Here is a 17,832-nt window from a genome sequence, read left to right on the forward strand (position 1 = left end):
CACATTGATGGAGTTGGCCAAACATGCCAATATCGGTCCAAAGAGCTTGGGCAATTGTTGCGGTTGGCTTCCCGGTTATCTGTGGTTTCCTGTGCCTCCGAGTGATAATTGTGCACATTACATATTTGTAACCTTGAGAATACCAACCTTCATACTGTCATAATGCACCTGCCTGATTGATTCCCCTTTGCTCAGTCCCTTCCAAGGGTTAGCACGCCACGGTGGCGAGATGTTAATGACCTGGCCTGGTATGCAGGAGCTCGTGGGTTCGATCCCGACCCTGATGCCTGTATATTAGGAATTTGAATGTTCTCCACGTGGTTGCGTGGATTTTTCTCCGGGTCTTCTAGTTTTTCCCTGCGTGTAGAGTATTTGGCTGCTATAAATTGCCACGTGATAAGCCACTTGATTGAGCTATCATTTGTGGCCAGGTCGCTTCTGAAGGAGAGTTATACTGCTCAGTGGGCCTTACCTGGTGAAATTAAAAGTTGGCTATGATGTTGGGGGCTTCTTCAGCATTAAAGAAGCGCCCATCGCGTGAAACGAAGTGACGCACATCGTGCTCCCAGCACTTTAAAAGTTGTAATGGGGAAGAGTCGATATATGTTTCGTGAGTCGATTCCCGCGTATGTTAATGCCGTTCACCGTGGCAGGGCGCGGGGACAGATGAAGGCTGCCTGAGCGAGATCCTGGCTTCACGCACCAAGCAGCAGATCAACGCCATGAGCCACGTGTACGAGGAAGGTCAGTTCCGTGATCTCCAACCAGTTCGGTGCCGCGGCGTGGTCTAACACCGCCTGTCGGCCTTCGTTTAGCTCCCAACTTCTCATTGGGAGGCTGCGTGGCGCGGGGAGGCGATGAATCACTCCGGAGCTCAAATTGTGGCAAAACGTTATCATTCAGAGGTTGTTGTTGAGTAGTTGTCATTCAGGGCGTGTTGGTGTCATCCTGCCACTGATCATCAGGGGCAGAATGACAACAACCTCTCGGAGTGCATCTCATCCGTCGCAGCATTGGTGCAACACAAGCGAAGTCTGGGCCGGCTTCGGCATTTACCGTCTCATCAGCAGAATCGGCCTCGCTGTGAACCTTTTAAAATGATGATGATCATCATCATCATTAATTGCACGTGAAATTCTGTCCGTCCTTTTACCATTCAGAGTATGGAAACAAGCTGGAGGATGACATCGCCTCGGACACCTCGAGCTACCTGCGCCGTGTCCTGGTGGCCCTGCTGCAGGTGTGTGCGCGGCTTGGCACCGCGATGAGATCGCTTCATTCGCGACACATTCCACTCGGAATGCTCAGTCACATCAACATAGCGCTTGCCGGCAATCTACAGCCGTGAGAGATGAAGCACAGTTCGGATGTACTTTGCTGTCGTGTCTGGCCGTGATATTGGAGGATTGCAGGGCAGCTGGAGGACTAAGCAAGGGAAGCAGGGGGAGAACTGGAATGGATGTATGTTGAACGTGTTTTGCACTGTATGTAGCCAAACGTGCTAAGCAGAGGTGCGGGGTAAGGACAACAAACTTAACGCGAAAGCAGTTCTAAAGAAATGAGGTTCCAATCTGGATTTAAAAGTGCATATACTCAAAACACACGTTCATTCTAAATGTGGAGGGGAAAACCGGAGGACCCGGAGAAAAATCCACACGACCTCAGGGAGAGCATGCAAACCCCAAATATACAGCAGGCATCAGGGTCGGCATCGAACTCACGACCTCCTGTGTACTGGGTGAGGTCGTTAACATCTCGCCACCGCGGCACCCCAATGAGGCGAGCGTCTGGTGCAGCCCACCGGGCGGAGACAAAAGTGAAGCGACAGGCGAGGTCATGAAAGGGGACCGTGTTTTCGTACGCACCGCCAGCGATCCGTGCGACGACTGCAGTCCCTGAAGCTTTGAGTACGAAGTAATCGCACGCTTTGCGCCGCCACGCACAAACTGGTGGTGCGATACAATCCGTACGTCACGGCAGGTAAGACGCATTCATTAAACGACGACAAAAAAGGCGACATTCCGAGCGTCGGCGCGTGTCGGGGTAAACGTTCCGAGCGCACGTTTTGATCCGATTTGTTTGTGTGTCCAGGCGAACAGGGACGAAGGGAATTTCGTGGACCAAGAGCTCGTGGAAAAAGACGCGAAGGTAACCGATAACGCAGACCGCGGAAGGCAGCGCGCTCGCCGAACTGCCAGCTCGTGGAAGTGATGCAGACGCAGGCGCTTGGTGGACGCTGGAAGATCGCGATGAGCCACGGAGATCTGTGTCACGGGGCCCAAGCTCGGGTCGGCAATGGCGGGAAATTGCATGCAGATGAATGACACGATGACGTGTGAGCTCAATCCTACGTAGACGCAATGATGGTTAAACTCAACCGTACGTAGCAAACTCGACCAAAACGATGGAATAATATGGGGGGTGACGGGGTGCGGAAACCGCAATGTTAAAAATTTTACAACCGATAAATTACTCTTGCTAAGTTGTTAAGTGGTCATTCCAGGACTGGAAACACACCTTGAATGTGATCCATGTTTTTTTTTGTACGAGACCACGTGGATGGGGGTTTTATGCCAAAGTTAATGTCGTTCACCCTCCACCACCCGACAAGATTGTCACGTTTACAACGGTATTACAATTTTATTTATACGTGGCCAATGTATCTGTAGCGGACACTCTCCTCACCAACACACGGAGGCAGGTAAAGCAAGGGTTCCAGTCCTTGTATTCCACACACAGCTCCCTCCTTCATACACAGCTCTCTCCTCTCCATCCACAGCTCTCTCTTCCTCGTCCCTCCTCCCACGTGCCCTCTTATCCTCACGGTCCCCTCTCCCATTCCCTCCCCCTCCCCTCATCTCTGTCCCCTTATTCCCAAACGCCAATCACATCTCGTCACACCTCGCACCAGTGTCCACTCATCTCCAGCCACCAATCCGCTTGCTCCACACTGCGGGGTTCCTCCGCCGTCAACTCGGCGCTGGGATTGACGTCGACGTGTCGGGGATAGGGACTGCCGATGTTGTGGGGACCGCCTCGGAGGACCGTGACATGTCGACCAAATTCTGACCGATAAAACTCCACCGCCACCGCCTCCTCCTCACCGGTGGCGGAAGACTTCTCGACCGAATTTAACATCGATGTACGGCGACGTTTTTCACTAAAACTGTTTTGAGCTTCATCGCCTGAAGCTCAAAGCAGTCTGAGCAAAATGTCATACGTTGATCAATGCATTGGCACATGCAATAATATCTTTGTAAACGTGCCAATTTTTTGGGATGATTGAGGGATGATGACAAGAATTATGCCATAACACAATGATGTGGCCTTACCCCAAAACAAGTGTGTATAAGTGGCTATGAAAACCCAACACCTTAAATTCGTCGGTTATGAACTGTTTTGTATTTGCGATATCTGTTGAATGCCTCCACTTCTATGACATTTCGTTCTGTCATCGGTCACCAGTCGCACAGATCGATGGCCAAGGACAATAGGGCAGCATGCGAATGATTAATACTTTACGCGGCTCACTGAAACGGTGGCTCAGCCATAGAGCAAGTAGCTCAGAACGATGCGGTTGCGAGTTCAAATATATATTTTACTACTTTCATATTTCCAGGTAAAGCCCACTGAGCTATTCGCTCTTTTTCAGAAGCAAGTTGGCCACAAATGGCAGCTCAACGAAGCGGCTTGTCATCGTGTGGAAGTAAAATAAAATTTAAATTTTTCACCTACGTAACTTTACGGAAAAAACCTAAGAATATGGATCCTTGCAGTCACGAAAGCTTCAAATCTAGAATCGTGTGGAAGTTTACGGCAGCCAATTACTCTAAACGCGTGATGTTGATTCCACATGTGGTGGGAAAAACCGGAGGGCCCGGAGAAAAGTCCACTCGACCACGGGGAGAGAGACACCCAAACTCCAAATGTACAGCAGCAGGCGTCAGGGTCGGGATCGAACCCGGGACCTCCGAGGGAGATGACATTTCATCACCTTAGCGCTGAGTCTACCCTCCTGGCTGAGTCAACCCTCCTGGCTGGAGGGTTGACTCCTGGCTGGAGGGTTGACTCAGCCCATCATCGCCCTGGGCTCGATAAAACCAATACGATCTTGCGGGGGAAGTCAACGGTGGCTGTCTGATGGAGAGACTCGCCCTGCTGCCATGGTCGCCACGGATTCTTTTCTCTGGGTCTTCCGGTTTTCCCCTCCACATTTAGAATCAACATCGCACATTTCGATTATTTGGCTGCTTTAAATTTACACAGATAACTATATATAGCTCAGTGGGCCTTACCTGGTAAAATACAAAAAAATGTTTATGATGTCCGACGTTTCATTCCACGCGTTGGGGGGCTTCATAATAGCAACGCTGGATTGTCCACCAACCGGCTCGGCGCCGCGAACGGGAGATGAGCACCGCCCCAATGCTCGCCTGAGCCGGAGGGTCACTCCTGAGTCGTTGGTTTGTTCTGTCGCTGGTCGGGTTCACTCCGCAGGAGCTGCTTGAGGCGGGAGAGAAGAAGTGGGGGACCGACGAGGGAGCCTTCATCATGATCCTGTGCGTGCGCAATGTGCACCACCTGCGCCGCGGTGCGTATCACCCCCGCCCCACGACTCCCTTGCAATGTGGCGAAACGGAGACAAAGGTCGCCCGTGTAGCCTTCACAGACTGCTGGGGCAAGCGCTGTTAACGAGTAGCACCTATGAAGGCCGGCACGGCACACGAGGGGGTGGGTGGCCAGCACCACACCCGACCGCCTTTGTCTCCTCAGTGACGATGTTTACACATCGCACCAGGTACTCAATTGAGGTCGAGTCGACCTAGCAGAGGCCCAGGACTAGTTCAGATATTCAAATTGCATAAGTACGCAAATTCCCCAGCTTGGGCAAGGCAGAAAAACAACAGCAAAAACAGTCCCAGACCACACCAAGACAATGCACAGTCCCTTGATATCAGTGCACATTCAAATGTAGCTTTCGATAGATCGGTCAGGATGAGAGTTACAAATCACATTTGCAAGGATAATGCACGGCCCTTGTGTCAATCCACTGCTTGATGAAGACCTCCCAACGCCACGTCAGTGATGGGGGAAATGCGACCATACTTCACCATGCTGTTCAGTGCTGGTTGGTGAAGCAGGGACAGCCAGAACGGGTTAAGATATCGCTCGCCACTGATGTTAAACGTGGCCAAAATTTAACTCGGATCACTGGTCCGCTAGCCGCAGTGAGTTAATCACCCTGCCACTGCACCTCCCTACATTTGCGCCGCTGCTGTGCGCATGTATCGGTCACGTGTTTGAACGCGTGCACGCGTTGTCTTCTCAGTGTTCGATACCTACAAGACAATGACCAACAAAGACATCGAGGACAGCATCAAGAGCGAGACGGCCGGCTCGTTTGAAGATGCCTTGCTGGCCATAGGTGAGAGTTGTTGCCTCCCAAGCACGGACTCGGGCTGCCAGACTGACTGATTTCATCTCATCCGACACGGTGCTCACCCACCGCATCATAGTTCACAAGAACACACGGATAAAGATCACCCGTGTAGCCTAAACAGACTGTAGGAGCGAGCGCCGTTAGCGAGCATTTATGAAGGCCAGCACGGCACACGATGGGGTGGGTGGCCAGCACCACGCCCGGCCGCCTTTGTCTCCCCAGTGATGATATTTACACACCGCTCTAGGTCGTCATTTGAGGCTGAGTTGCCCTAGGGGAGCCAAAGGACCGGTTCAGATAATCGTCACCGGTGTTGGCCTGTGAGCGGGAATAGAATCCAGGTGGCCAGGTTCGTAGCGCAGCGTAGCGCTTACCGCTGCATTACCGCTCCCCACAAGAGCAACACTCTCTCTCACTCACCACACGGCAGGTCACAAGCCCGTCTGTCTGTTCCTTCTGCTCTCGCACCGTTCCGCTATGGAATTCTTTCGCATCGTATTTTTTCCCCCGCCAACTTCTTACAACCTTGCACAATTTTCTGTCCAGTGCTCGCCGAGCTTCATTGGCTTCGGGTTACCGAACGAATACATCATAAGGTCGCACTCATGACACGCAAAATTCTCACCACAAATTAATTAAAATGCCTTGCTGATCTCGTCAAAGAGCATACACCATCACGTGAACTCTGGTCATCCTCTCAGTGGCTTTTGGCTGCCCGTCGAGCAAAGACGGTCACTGCATCGCACACTTTTAGATGTCCTTCTGCGGCTGTCTGGAACGCTCTTCCATCCGATATTCGAAAGCCATTGGAGCTATGCACTTTTAAATATAGATTGAAGACTAATTTTTTAGAACTGCTTTTTGTGTTTAGTTTGGTGTCCTTCCTCTGCACCTCCGATAATCCTGTTTGTCAACGTACGGTGCAAATGAAGTTCAACAAGCATACATGCAACAAACATGCAGCGCTATTATATATTACAGCTTTAATTGTGCTGTTTGTTGCTGGAAGCTTTTGGGGCCTTTTGGGCCTGTGCTCAACGGGACACATCTGAAAGTACGTTGACCGAGGAGATGGAGCGATGAAGTCAGGCTCATGTGCAGGCGCTAGGTGGATTACACAATCTAAGGATTGTGGGAAATAGAACCAGCTTGGGAAGATTGATGATGATGATGAATATGATCGAAGTATAGGTTCTTACATTAGGATTGGTGGTTAAATTCAAGCCTAAACATTAGATTGGGTAACTTAGTACAGATACATTCCGAGAAGTCTCTGACAACAGACTTGCAGTCGATGCCTCGTGTACACATCTTAAGCTTACGTAAAATTTCCTGGAAAATGCCACTAACTCCCTAATTGAGCGGGGGCTCAGCGAGTTGGCATGCACATCTTGTTCAGCCACTGCACCGATCTCTGCCTGCACGCACACAAAACACACAAAAGAGGCTTTTGAGCAGAAACGAGGAGGTTGAAAGGGGATTACGGTGCCTGACGGTACAGCCAACGAGCGGAGCTACAGAAACAATTGCAGGCCCTTTGGGAAGGGGTGCCAACGAGTCTGTGTGCCCCCCCCCGCAGCCCCCCCCCCGCGCCCACCCCCCCCCCGCGGCCCTCCCCGAGCCCCCCCCCCCGTGTCCCCCCCCCGTGCCCCCCCCCCCCCGTGCCCCCCCCCGGCCAGTCACAATCTCTCTCCATTATAGGGTGGCCACCACCTCCCAGGTTGAAAAATTGTTTAACGAAAAAAGAAAATCACAATCGTGTTTTAGATTTTATATAGCGTTGGTGAGAAATTGCATCTCGGTCGGGAGGGGGGTGGGCTGGGAGGGGAGGAGATGCGCTGTATAATTTTTTTGGTTCGTTTCCCGCGCGGACGCAGGCGCGGAGAGGGGAAACCGCAGACAACGTGGGAAGGCAGCCAGGAAGGTGGTCGCTCGCCAGCAGTTTGGCTTGAAGCCCTCTGTGGTCGTCTGTTGGAGTGTTTCGGCACGCTCTTAAACAAACGGGCCGCATCATGGCAGGAATCATGTCTCGCGATAATGTGAGAGTGGCGAACTACGTGTAAAGGAATTGGCTCGAGTGGTGTTTTATGACGACGATGATGATGATTGTGATTAAGCATTGTGGTGGGTAACAGTAGTGTCCCAGGAAGTCTTACAGATTTCCCAAGTCGGATGAGTGAAATATTTATTATTATTATAAGAGGGCAATCCTGGGAAAACCAATAACAGGTGAGAATCCGACTTCCGTACCGCGTCTGTGTTGATAGCACACAACCACAGAATCCCACAACACCCTACAAACAAAATGTTATCCCTAAACTCAAGAGTTGTTTTGACGCCCATTTTTCTACTTGATTTATAGTCGTACTACATCCATCTCACGGCTTCTTCTGTCGTTCCGGTGACGCAAGGTCACTCTTGAAGATGAAACTATCCCGGTCTCTCGTGTTCTCACCTCGTGATACGAATACACTTTAACAATGAATGCTGCAAAAGAGCCAGGATAAATATCCAATGGAAATGCACATGTGATGGACGGCATTCCCTCGGTATTCGCGGACTTGCTATCCGCGATGTTTGGCTATCCGTAACTCTACACGACTGCTGCATCAAGAGAGAAAAAACGTAATGCGATAAACTTATGACAGATAATGTGATGTGAGAAAGTGATGGGGTAATGTCAATGCACTTCATAGCTTATTTATGTATTTAAGGGAATTCATTACAAACTGTAGGCTTGCGGAGGTCAATATCGTTATCTGTGAAATGTGCTGTTCACAAGCATCTCCGGAACCTATCCCTCGCGAATAACGAGGGAATGCTGCACCTAATGCAGAGTGGGGGATCCCAGGTGGTGAACGATGACGATCACCACCCAGAGCGCTTACCCCCCTAAGACCACGGAAATTTGTATAACAAAAAATTCCAGGAAAATCAAAACTATAAACAAGTTTATTTTTTATTTTACCAGGTAAGGCCCGCTGAGCACAATGGCTCTTTTTCAGAAGAGACCTGGCCACAAATGATAGCTGAACAAAGTGGCCTATCAAGCTGGAAACTTCTAGCAGCCAAGTACTCTTTGCAGCATGATTCTAAATGTGGAGGGGGGAAAAAAAACAGAGAACTCGGAGAAAAAATCCACACGACCACAGGGAGAACACGCAAACTCCAAATATACGGGCGTCAGGATTGGGATCGGGATCGAACCGACGACCACCGGCACAGCAGGCATGGGAGTTAACATTTCGCCACCGCGGCGCCCTTGAATACATTGAATGTTTTTTTTATATTATTCCTGTAAAAAGCTTCCTATGTTGGAACTGCATCCCCACCGCAACCACCCATAGGAAGATTCTCGATCTGCCTCTGTGCACGTGCACATGCCTAGCCCGTGTTGTCAATCCACTGCTGGACGATGGCCTCCCCACCACACCGTGCGAGCCGTGTAAATAATGGGCACTGTCCATTGTTCATTGTTTCAAAGGCCCTGTGTGCAACTCGCAGGTGCGCTGCTGTGGCCACTCTGTGCACGTCTCAACACGCGGCTGGCAGTACAGGGGCGCCCTTACATTCATCGCTGCCCGAGTATAGGGAAGTGGAAGCTGCCGTGGGGGGGGGGGGGGGGGTTGGCAACACCGCAGGACTTGCCACCCAGAGGTCGCCGGTTCGAGTCGATCTCCCGTAGCGGCAGTTGAAACAGCGGCGCGAGTTTCTTCAAATCCCCCCCCCCCCCGACCGCCGCCTTTGTCCGCCCGGCGGTATAAACGAGTTGACCGCAGGAAGAAAGCTGTGTACGCTTTGTGTGAAGTGCCGGTGTGACTAGCGCCTCTTTGCTAAGACATCTGGCCAGCGTGGAAGCCGAAACACCTTCCTCTACAGCAGTGCTTCTTCAACATTTACTGCGGCCTTGAACCCCTTTGCTTCTCAATCGTAAAAAAAAAATTTGATAAATACATCGGTTTCATGAAACAAAGTGCGTGCCCGTGCTTAATTTGTGTTTCGATGATTTACCTTCGAAAAAAATCTTCCCAAGTCTCGCACCACCAGGGGGTGCGTGCATCCCAGGTGAAGAGCCACTGCCCGAGAGCTTCGGATTGTGGAGGCCCTTCCACCAGCAGTGTGAAGTGAGCAAGTAATTTCACGGCTGCGCCTTTAACCTGCAGAAATAAGGATCGTAATACATGGGAAATGACGAGGAAAAGAGAACAACTGATGATGAAAGCACAAGCATGGAAAGACCGATGCATGAATGACGCTGCCATGAAGAAAAACACGAATCAGGCGATGATGGAAATTATAAACAGAACTAGATGTTTTGTTTAAAGAAAGGCAGTTGAGATTGGACAGGGCTTATCATGAGAAGGGATGATGGCCGATGGTTCAAAGCAAGGGAACGCGTCCATGGGTACGTCCACGGAGGAGATGAAGCGATGAAATCGGCTCCTGTGCAGGAGTTTGGTGGATTGTTGAATCCCGTGCCAGTGAAGGGGGGTGGTGACGGCTCACAACAACGAGAGGAGCGCTGGGCGGATAAAACAGCAAGTTGACGCAGTAGGGACTACAGGTGGTGCCATCAGCCAGTCATCTCAGTCAGTCAACCCATGGCACCTGGGTGTGTCCCGTGACATGTCAGCGGGTGTTTGACACTTCACGTGGCCTTAAAATGCACTTAGCCTGGCACAAGCGCCGTGGTGACGGTTGTTGACGGCTTGGGAAGGCCTTCATCCTGCAATGGATAAATCGCGGGTGCTGAAGATAATGGAGATGTATATTAAATGTCTGTTGACATAAAAAAAAGTGTTACTTTTAATCAGCATTTGTGGTCAGCGTGCTTCCACTGCAGTCATCGTGACCCAGGATAATCACTGAGGGCGTTGTCACTTTTGTAGCGTTCAGTGTGGGTCCACTGTGCTGGGCACGGAGATGATGGGGGTAGTCCTTTGTTAAAGTAAGCTGGTGACAGAGATGTTGTGAGATAAGAGAAATAGTGACAAACCTCGCGATGCTGTGTAGACGAGAAAAGTCGACTAAACATGAGAGATTCATAGGGCTATGTTAATGACCTCGTGTTTATTAATGTGAGATATTTAGTGTACCAACGCTGTATATTCTTTTCACGAATCCGGGACCACGTGAGCTACTTGGGGGCTTTAAGCTTGTGCTTACTTTGCTTTATGCCTATCGCCGCCGCTGGTGGCAAGTTTATGTTATAGCACCATAGAGACACAACAGTGGCATTGTGTGATGGCTTCCTCCGGCACGACACACCACCACGTGGGCCTTAGAGAGAGTTGCAAGCTGACAGCTCCGGTCCGAACATTGAGCGGCCTCAACAATGTGCCCTGTGTCTCCCCGCCCGCGTTGTGTGCTTGCTGTAAGTGTACATGCAATTTGTGACCGTACCGTTTGCTCATTTAGAAAAAAAAGCCAATGAATGAGCTGTCCTTGAAAGGTAAACATCCCTGAAGGGCCTGGCCCCTCGGGGTGTGTGCGTGGTGAATTTGTTGGCAGGCTTCATCCACTGCTTGCGTGCGGGTGTAATACAATTGCTATCAAGCACAAACACTGCTCACGCATTCAACCACCCAGGGCAACATTTCCCCTGGCTTCATAACAACTTAATGTGAAAGCTTTGGATAAACAAACAAAACCCTAATTGTATAAATATCTAATAATAGGTTTTCCCCTTTTTTCTGGCAACAAAACTGAAACCTTTTTACGAGGAATCATGTTTACATTAACCACAATACATGCGGTCAGAATGCAAACAAAAACACACTGATAATGTGTGCATTGTCCTTGAAATTGATTGGTCCACACCAGAGACAGCTTTTCTTAGAGCCCAGTCTCATAGGTCTTCGACCAGATGACGCCAAAAGGCGCACAACTCAAAGACAACGCACGGTTAGAGTAATGAGAGCTCGGGGTAAGCATTCACATCACGAGGCCTCCTTTGCCAGTAGCAAAATATAATAGGTTTTTCCCCTGTTTTCAATCGCAACACAAACGGTCGTCATCTGCACCGCTCGTGTTGCGATCGAAACGTGGTTTTTTATTTTATTATTTTTTCTACGTGACTTTACCGAAAGAACCAAAGAATATGAATTCCTGCAGTCACAAAAGTTTAAAGTCAAAATGTAGTCCTTGTTTCAATCCACTGCCGGATGAGGGACAACCCATGCCAGTTTATTCACGGGGGTTGACGATACTTCACCACGCAGGTTGAAGAGCGGGGGGACCAAAGGGCCGGTTCTGATATTACTCGCCACTGATGTTAGCCATGTAAGGGGGCTCAATCTCGGGTGGCTGGCTTTGTAGCATGTTGCTTGAACCGTCTCCCACTTCACCAACCCGCAAGGTGAAGTATGGTCACACAGCCCCCCCCCCCCACAACTGAGACAGCTTGCAGAGGGACCTTCATCCAGCAGTCAATTGACAAAAAGGGGCTTGTGCACAACATAAACACAACCAACGTTTCTTTCTATTTGTCGCAGTGAAGTGCATCAAGAACGTGCAAGAATTCTTCGCCTACAAACTGCACAAGTCGATGAAGGTGAGTCGCGGTGATGACCAACAGCAGCTGTAACGAGAAATGCTCGGTCGACTTAAGGATTGAATATAATCCAGAGCCTCAATTTTCTTCCAGCAGGGCCTGGGCACGGATGAGAACACTCTGATCCGCGTGCTGGTTTCGCGCTCCGAGGTCGACCTCCAGAACATCAAGCAGCATTACAAGCAGACGTACGGCGAGGAGCTACAAGCCGTCATCGAGGTAATCTGAATATTTATACTGGAGGAATCCGATGATCTATAAAGCTCTTTTGTTTTAAAAATGTCCGGTTGGGGCGGGTAAGAGCGTTACAACAGTACAAAAACATGATAGTCGTGCAAAGTACAAGAAAGGTAAAAAAAAACCTCTGGTTCTTTCGGTAAAGTTCTCAGGACGATCGCTTGTGCGGCGATTGAAACGTCGTGATCTATTATTTTTTCTACCTACGTGACTTTACCGAAAGAACCAAAGAGTATGGATTCCTGCAGTCACGAAAGCTTCAAATCAAGAGTGAAAGGAAAACACATCACCCAAATACAACTCAGCCATCCCCATCCTCCCAGGCAAAGCCCACAGAGGAGGTATTAACTTATATTTCAGAAGCGGCCTGGCCACAAATGATGGATCAACAAAGTGGCCCATCATTTGGACATTTATAGCACCAAAATAATCTAAATAATCTTCTTGGTTCTTTCGGTAAAGTCACGTAGAAGAGAAATAATAAAATAATAAAAATAGAACATAATAAAATAATATAAATGTAAATAATCGAAATCTAAATAATCTCAATGCATGCTCATAAATGTGGATGGAAAACCCGGAGGAGACGAAGAAAAAATCCACGCGACCACGGGGAGAACATGTGAACTCCAAATACACAGCAGCAGGCGTCGGGGTTACGATGGAATCCCGACATCCTGCACACCAGGCGAGCAAGGTGACATCTCGCCATCGTGGTGCTCCTTTAATAAAAAGCAGGACTCTGAATCATCCTATATTGAAGTAAACATTAACCAAACGAAGAAAATAGGGAATACGTTATTACGTAACACTGATTTGATCGGCAAATGAAAACGTTTTCGTCGAATAATAAAGGACGCCTGCAATTTGTATCCCCTCGTATTCACGCGGCCCGACCGGTTTGTAGATAAGCAAATTTGCCGATGAGAGCAGTTGCCACCCCTCACATTGTGTAAAATGTAGAGAAAAGATGGGAAATGCTAAGAAGCAATGCCAGTAAATAGCAATGCAGCTTCAATTGACTGGGTTTTTTTTATACAAATTATAGAACATTACACGTTCGGTCGGTGAACATGGCCAGTATTTTAGGGACTTCCAACATTGGATGTTAGATGCGGGGAAAATGCAAACTGAACATGTTACACAGTCAAGTTGCGTTACGCCTCTTAAAATTACCTGTCAGAAGTACATTGAAATAAGCACGCTTTTTTTGCTACGTCCAATTAATTTAATTATTCATATAGATCTTCAAAGTTTTACTAGACTTCATTTTGCATTGTTCTGTCAAACGTTATATTCAACCTTTGAAACAACATTTATGGAACTATTGTTTTCCCCCCGTGCATATATACTCCAGTGTTGTGTTTGGATTTGCTATAGGATAGGGAAGTGCCTTACAAGCACATTCGGGCATCAACTTTTGTCCATCATCTCTCTGGGGTCAATTAAGTCACCGGTGGACACATACCCACCCACACACACCCCCCACACCCCCCATGAAATGTGGAATGTCCACCCCATGTCCCGAGATGCAGCAGGATACTTTGATTTCGTCTGTGTGCTCTATCAGTAGTAACATTATCCAACAAAAGACAAACCTAGAGGAACACTGCATCTAAATGTCTAGCCAGCTTTATTAAGTCTTTGCGTTAGATATCCAAGGATTTGTGCAAGACGTATTTACGCAACACCATTCACAAACGCTTTTCAATGTGAATGTAGTTTTGACTTTGTAATTCTTTAAACGTCTCAACATAAGCATTACACATGTACATTTTACTTGAGTGTGTTACGTTTCTGCCTAGTTACATGTCATGTAACTCTAAGCACATACAGTATTGGTCTGACAAGTCTTGCGCACATGCTCGGTAACGCGTGTTTATTCACACTTCGTTTCGACCAGGGGGACACCAGCGGAGATTTCCGCACCACGCTGGCGAGCATCTGCAGTGCAGGAGACTGAAATCTACAGAAAGGGGAAGGCATTCCAGATGTGATCAACGCATGATATTCCATATATTATAGCACTGGCTTTTTAGTTTAGCTTCTGCTTTTACGTTTTGCTTACTTGACTTGACAATGCACTTATTCAAGTGGTTATATGTCGGTAATCGCAACTGCAAAAGACGCAACAGGTCTCATCTCGAAGCTCCCATTACATTAGTATTACATAATACTGTAGAACACGCAAGATCATTTGTGTGCATTTTACACACAATTCATACTGAAAGACACAGCACATTATGCCTCAAGTAGAATGGAACTTATCATTGGTTATAACGAGTGATTTTACTGCATTTTCACATTAGTATGTTAAGAGTGATTGCAATGAAGTGTGATGTTTTATGTACACAAATGTGGTCTCTGCAAACGTGTTAAATAAATACGTGTACACCCATTTTGCATTGTCGTCGTTGTAGTAACACATCAAGTCTATGATCTTTTTTGGCTCGGACTTCACAATGCAGATGTATCATCCGATACAAACGTAGGCACCGTAATTCCTTGAGTAGGAAAATACGCCAGACAACCACAACCTCGTTTGGAATCAAGGTTAAAGTAATAACATCAAATTCAAATGATTTAGTGATGTAATTTTAATCGGATTACTACAATAACAGTCTATTTGTACCAATGAAGGTGGACGAGAGTTGTAGCGAATACGGCTGCTTTTGAAACTAACGCTGTAATAAATTACATGAAAGAACCCTCGAGTACAAATACAGTATCAAACAGGTGAGAATGAAAATGAACTGAAATACAAGAATCTATGAGTAGATTATTAAGAAAAGAAAGAAAAGTTTATTGGTGTAATGTTTTGCACAATTATTTTCCAGCTGTCTAAAATGGCACAACCATCACTTCAAAGATGCTTTCCCAATTTACAGGCCAGATGCTATAACAGAGCAAGCCTTACATGAGCGCTTTGCAAACAAGGTATTTACGGCGTATTTATGGGCAAAAGGGGTTACCCTAAACATTTCAAATAAACGGGGGGGAAGGCTATCTGACCATTACCAAAGAGCCAAAAGCAATGCCTCCTTATAAAATGTACTCGTGATTTTTTTGGGCTGGCCATTTTATCGATCTTAAAAGCCCATCTGCAATCAATTCATAAAAAAAAGATGACGAAAAGGATATACAAATTATTCCTAAATAATTTAACAAAGCACACAGATTTTATTCATTTAAAAGCAAGATGTTTACACTAGAGTAGATACAATGACAGTGTCTTCATATGAATACAGGTTTTTTTTTTGCGAACAATTTTCCAGCTTCACAAGAGCACTGCACATTTCCCATAGCTGGAACCACCGAAAGGTCGCGATCAATTAAAATGAATTGCATTACGTAAAGCTAGTATTTGTTAAAATAGTGCTGTGAGTTAACAGAATAAAGTGCCTGGCTGGGCAAAGCATCTTTAAATTTACAAAACAGCAGCAGACTTCGTTTGTACTCGTAAAATAAGTGACACTGACAAGGGAGCCGTATTTTTTGCAAAAAAATCACCCCTCAATTGCAGGGTTATGTTGTGCCACTTTCTAGTTTTTTTTACTCTTAAAAGGAAATGCCATTGTTTTAACTATGTGTCGTGCATGCTTCTCAAGCGTTTCGTTTACGTGGGTTGGGAGAAAGGGGTGAGGGCGGGGGGGGGGCACCATTCAAGGGTTAACTACACATTTTTATACAAGTGAACACTCCAAAATCTAAACCATGAAACAATGCCAAGAGCTCAGACATAAGTACATTACGCAACACAAACCATTCCTACTTTTCGTTTCCAAGTTATGAGCAACAATGTGCATGATTCTTTATCCGACAAGCACAAAGGATTAACAGTTGGATGTTACAACAACAAAAAAAATGATCCACAGCTCCAAGCTCATTTAAAGTTTGCAGTCAATGCAATTGCTGTGCCGTTTTTAACTGGCCGCTTCGTTTCACTGGACAAAAGTCAACAGTACTGCGTGTCCAATCGTGGCAGCCTCTGCATTTCACCTAATGCAGGCGAGAGAGCAAGCATCTGCACCAATGTCTTCCCGTAAGCCACACGTTCTACAAGGGTTACGTGCCTTAACAGGTCAGGGCACTCAAGCATCTTGCATTCATTAGTGCAGTACTGAACACTTTAGTCTTTGGGTTAAGTTCCACCAGAATTCCGAAACAAGCAATAGTAACTACAATCCCATTGCTTTCTTACTTACTGCAATGACCATGCAAAACATAAGCCTAAAGCAATGTCTATACAATGACTTTTTTTCCTATAAAAATTGGAGAAAAAATAAAGCTATGGGAATTATTAATTTATATGCGGTGGAATTTTAGTATTCATGGAAAAAAAACCATTTACCCATCTCAGAAACATAAAATCCTTTGCCCGTTTAACTCAATACATTAGTTAAATGATTCCCTAATATCACGTCTTCACTGAAAGACATGTACTACAAAGTTACTTATGCCAAATATCATTTTTGAAAAACATGCGTGAGCAGGATACAATTACATCGTTTCCAGAGTGCCAACACTTTAATATACAGTAAAATGTCCCTTTTATACAACACCATGCATTTTCACTTTACATAAAAGTGTGCCGTATTATTTCAGTATAGACGGCGGGCAGTTGGGATGGGTAATGTTTAGTTATAAGGGAAATGCTATATGTTTCCAACCACCTAATTGGTTAAGTGTTATCCAGTTAATTGAACATAACTCAAGATATTAGCAAAGCACGTAACATATTTAATTCAAAAACCTACACTTAAGTCAATATTTTGATACTTTTAATAGTACTGCCAAGATGTGCGAGCCAACAGTGCTTGTTTGAATCATTAAGATCACCCATTCTCCTCCCGCCACATGTCAGAAGCAGCAGAGCATTTAGCAATGATTTTGCACTATACAGAGCTGTTATACTCCCGATTGCAAAAGCTGCAACTGTGGAAAGTTTGTTTTTGCACAACGAGGCAGGTGATTCATTATGCACATCCTTTAACCGTGAAAGTCTCCTTGAAATAATGGCCTTTAAGTTTGTATTCCTATAGTTGGAAACAAAAGCTGCAGACAGGAGGCCAAAACACAGTTGACTAGCATTCACTCATAACATTGGATAGAATGAAGAAGTGGTCTATATGTACAGTGGACAAGAAGAGTTTAACTGGTTTTGCACGCTAAAGACTTGGTAGTGTGCAGCACTCCGGTATTAAGTTAGAAAATTACGCATTTCCTTTGTCATCAAATTATAAATTGGAGAAGGGGGGAGCAGTCTTCTAAACAGCTGGGCCACTGAAAGCATTTTCGCTCTTTTTGGATGCAGACTCAAGATGGTTCTCGGTTTTTTTTCTTCCTTCTCTAGGTATGGGCAGGGTACCGTACACATCTATCCTGTGCTGATCACATCGCATACTTCTGAGTCCATTCTCTGGCTATTCTGTTGTATCTGCAATGAGAAACACACACGCACACACAATTGCATTATGAAGACAAGTGCCACCATTTTCCTGTCACATTTTAAAAAAGATATATTATATGTTGACTTAAAGCTTTCGTGACTGCAGGAATCCATATTCTTTGGGTCTTTCGGTAAAGTCACGTAGATAGAAAA

The 17,832-nt window shown here is 46.7% G+C and overlaps 2 protein-coding genes across 4 annotated transcripts in view; one reads left to right on the top strand and one right to left on the bottom strand.

Moving 5' to 3' along the window:
* The window catches only part of LOC133354454 (annexin A4-like), a 29,157-nt gene extending 14,528 nt beyond the window's left edge, over positions 1-14,629 (top strand). The window contains exons 6-13 of one of the 2 annotated variants that reach the window (XM_061571304.1): positions 654-744; positions 1,161-1,240; positions 2,092-2,148; positions 4,498-4,591; positions 5,330-5,425; positions 11,935-11,993; positions 12,090-12,212; positions 14,134-14,629. In XM_061571304.1, the coding sequence (XP_061427288.1) occupies positions 654-744; positions 1,161-1,240; positions 2,092-2,148; positions 4,498-4,591; positions 5,330-5,425; positions 11,935-11,993; positions 12,090-12,212; positions 14,134-14,193 (660 nt within the window). In that variant the 3' untranslated portion in view covers positions 14,194-14,629. Of the gene's footprint in view, positions 1-653; positions 745-1,160; positions 1,241-2,091; positions 2,149-4,497; positions 4,592-5,329; positions 5,426-11,934; positions 11,994-12,086; positions 12,213-14,133 lie in introns of both variants that reach the window. The other variant, XM_061571303.1, reaches the window with a different exon arrangement.
* A 180-nt stretch (positions 14,630-14,809) lies between these two features.
* LOC133354455 (ubiquitin-conjugating enzyme E2 D2-like) overlaps positions 14,810-17,832 on the bottom strand; it is a 29,401-nt gene continuing 26,378 nt past the window's right edge. For both annotated transcript variants that reach the window (XM_061571305.1, XM_061571306.1), the window contains one exon: positions 14,810-17,667. Coding sequence is in view for 1 of the 2 variants with exons in the window: in XM_061571306.1 (XP_061427290.1) it covers positions 17,622-17,667 (46 nt within the window). In the remaining variant the exon portion in view is untranslated. The remainder of the gene's footprint in view (positions 17,668-17,832) is intronic.

Source organism: Lethenteron reissneri, chromosome 47, assembly GCF_015708825.2.
Source record: "Lethenteron reissneri isolate LAM-NWPU_2019-01 chromosome 47, ASM1570882v1, whole genome shotgun sequence".
Classification (NCBI taxonomy): Eukaryota; Metazoa; Chordata; class Hyperoartia; order Petromyzontiformes; family Petromyzontidae; genus Lethenteron; species Lethenteron reissneri.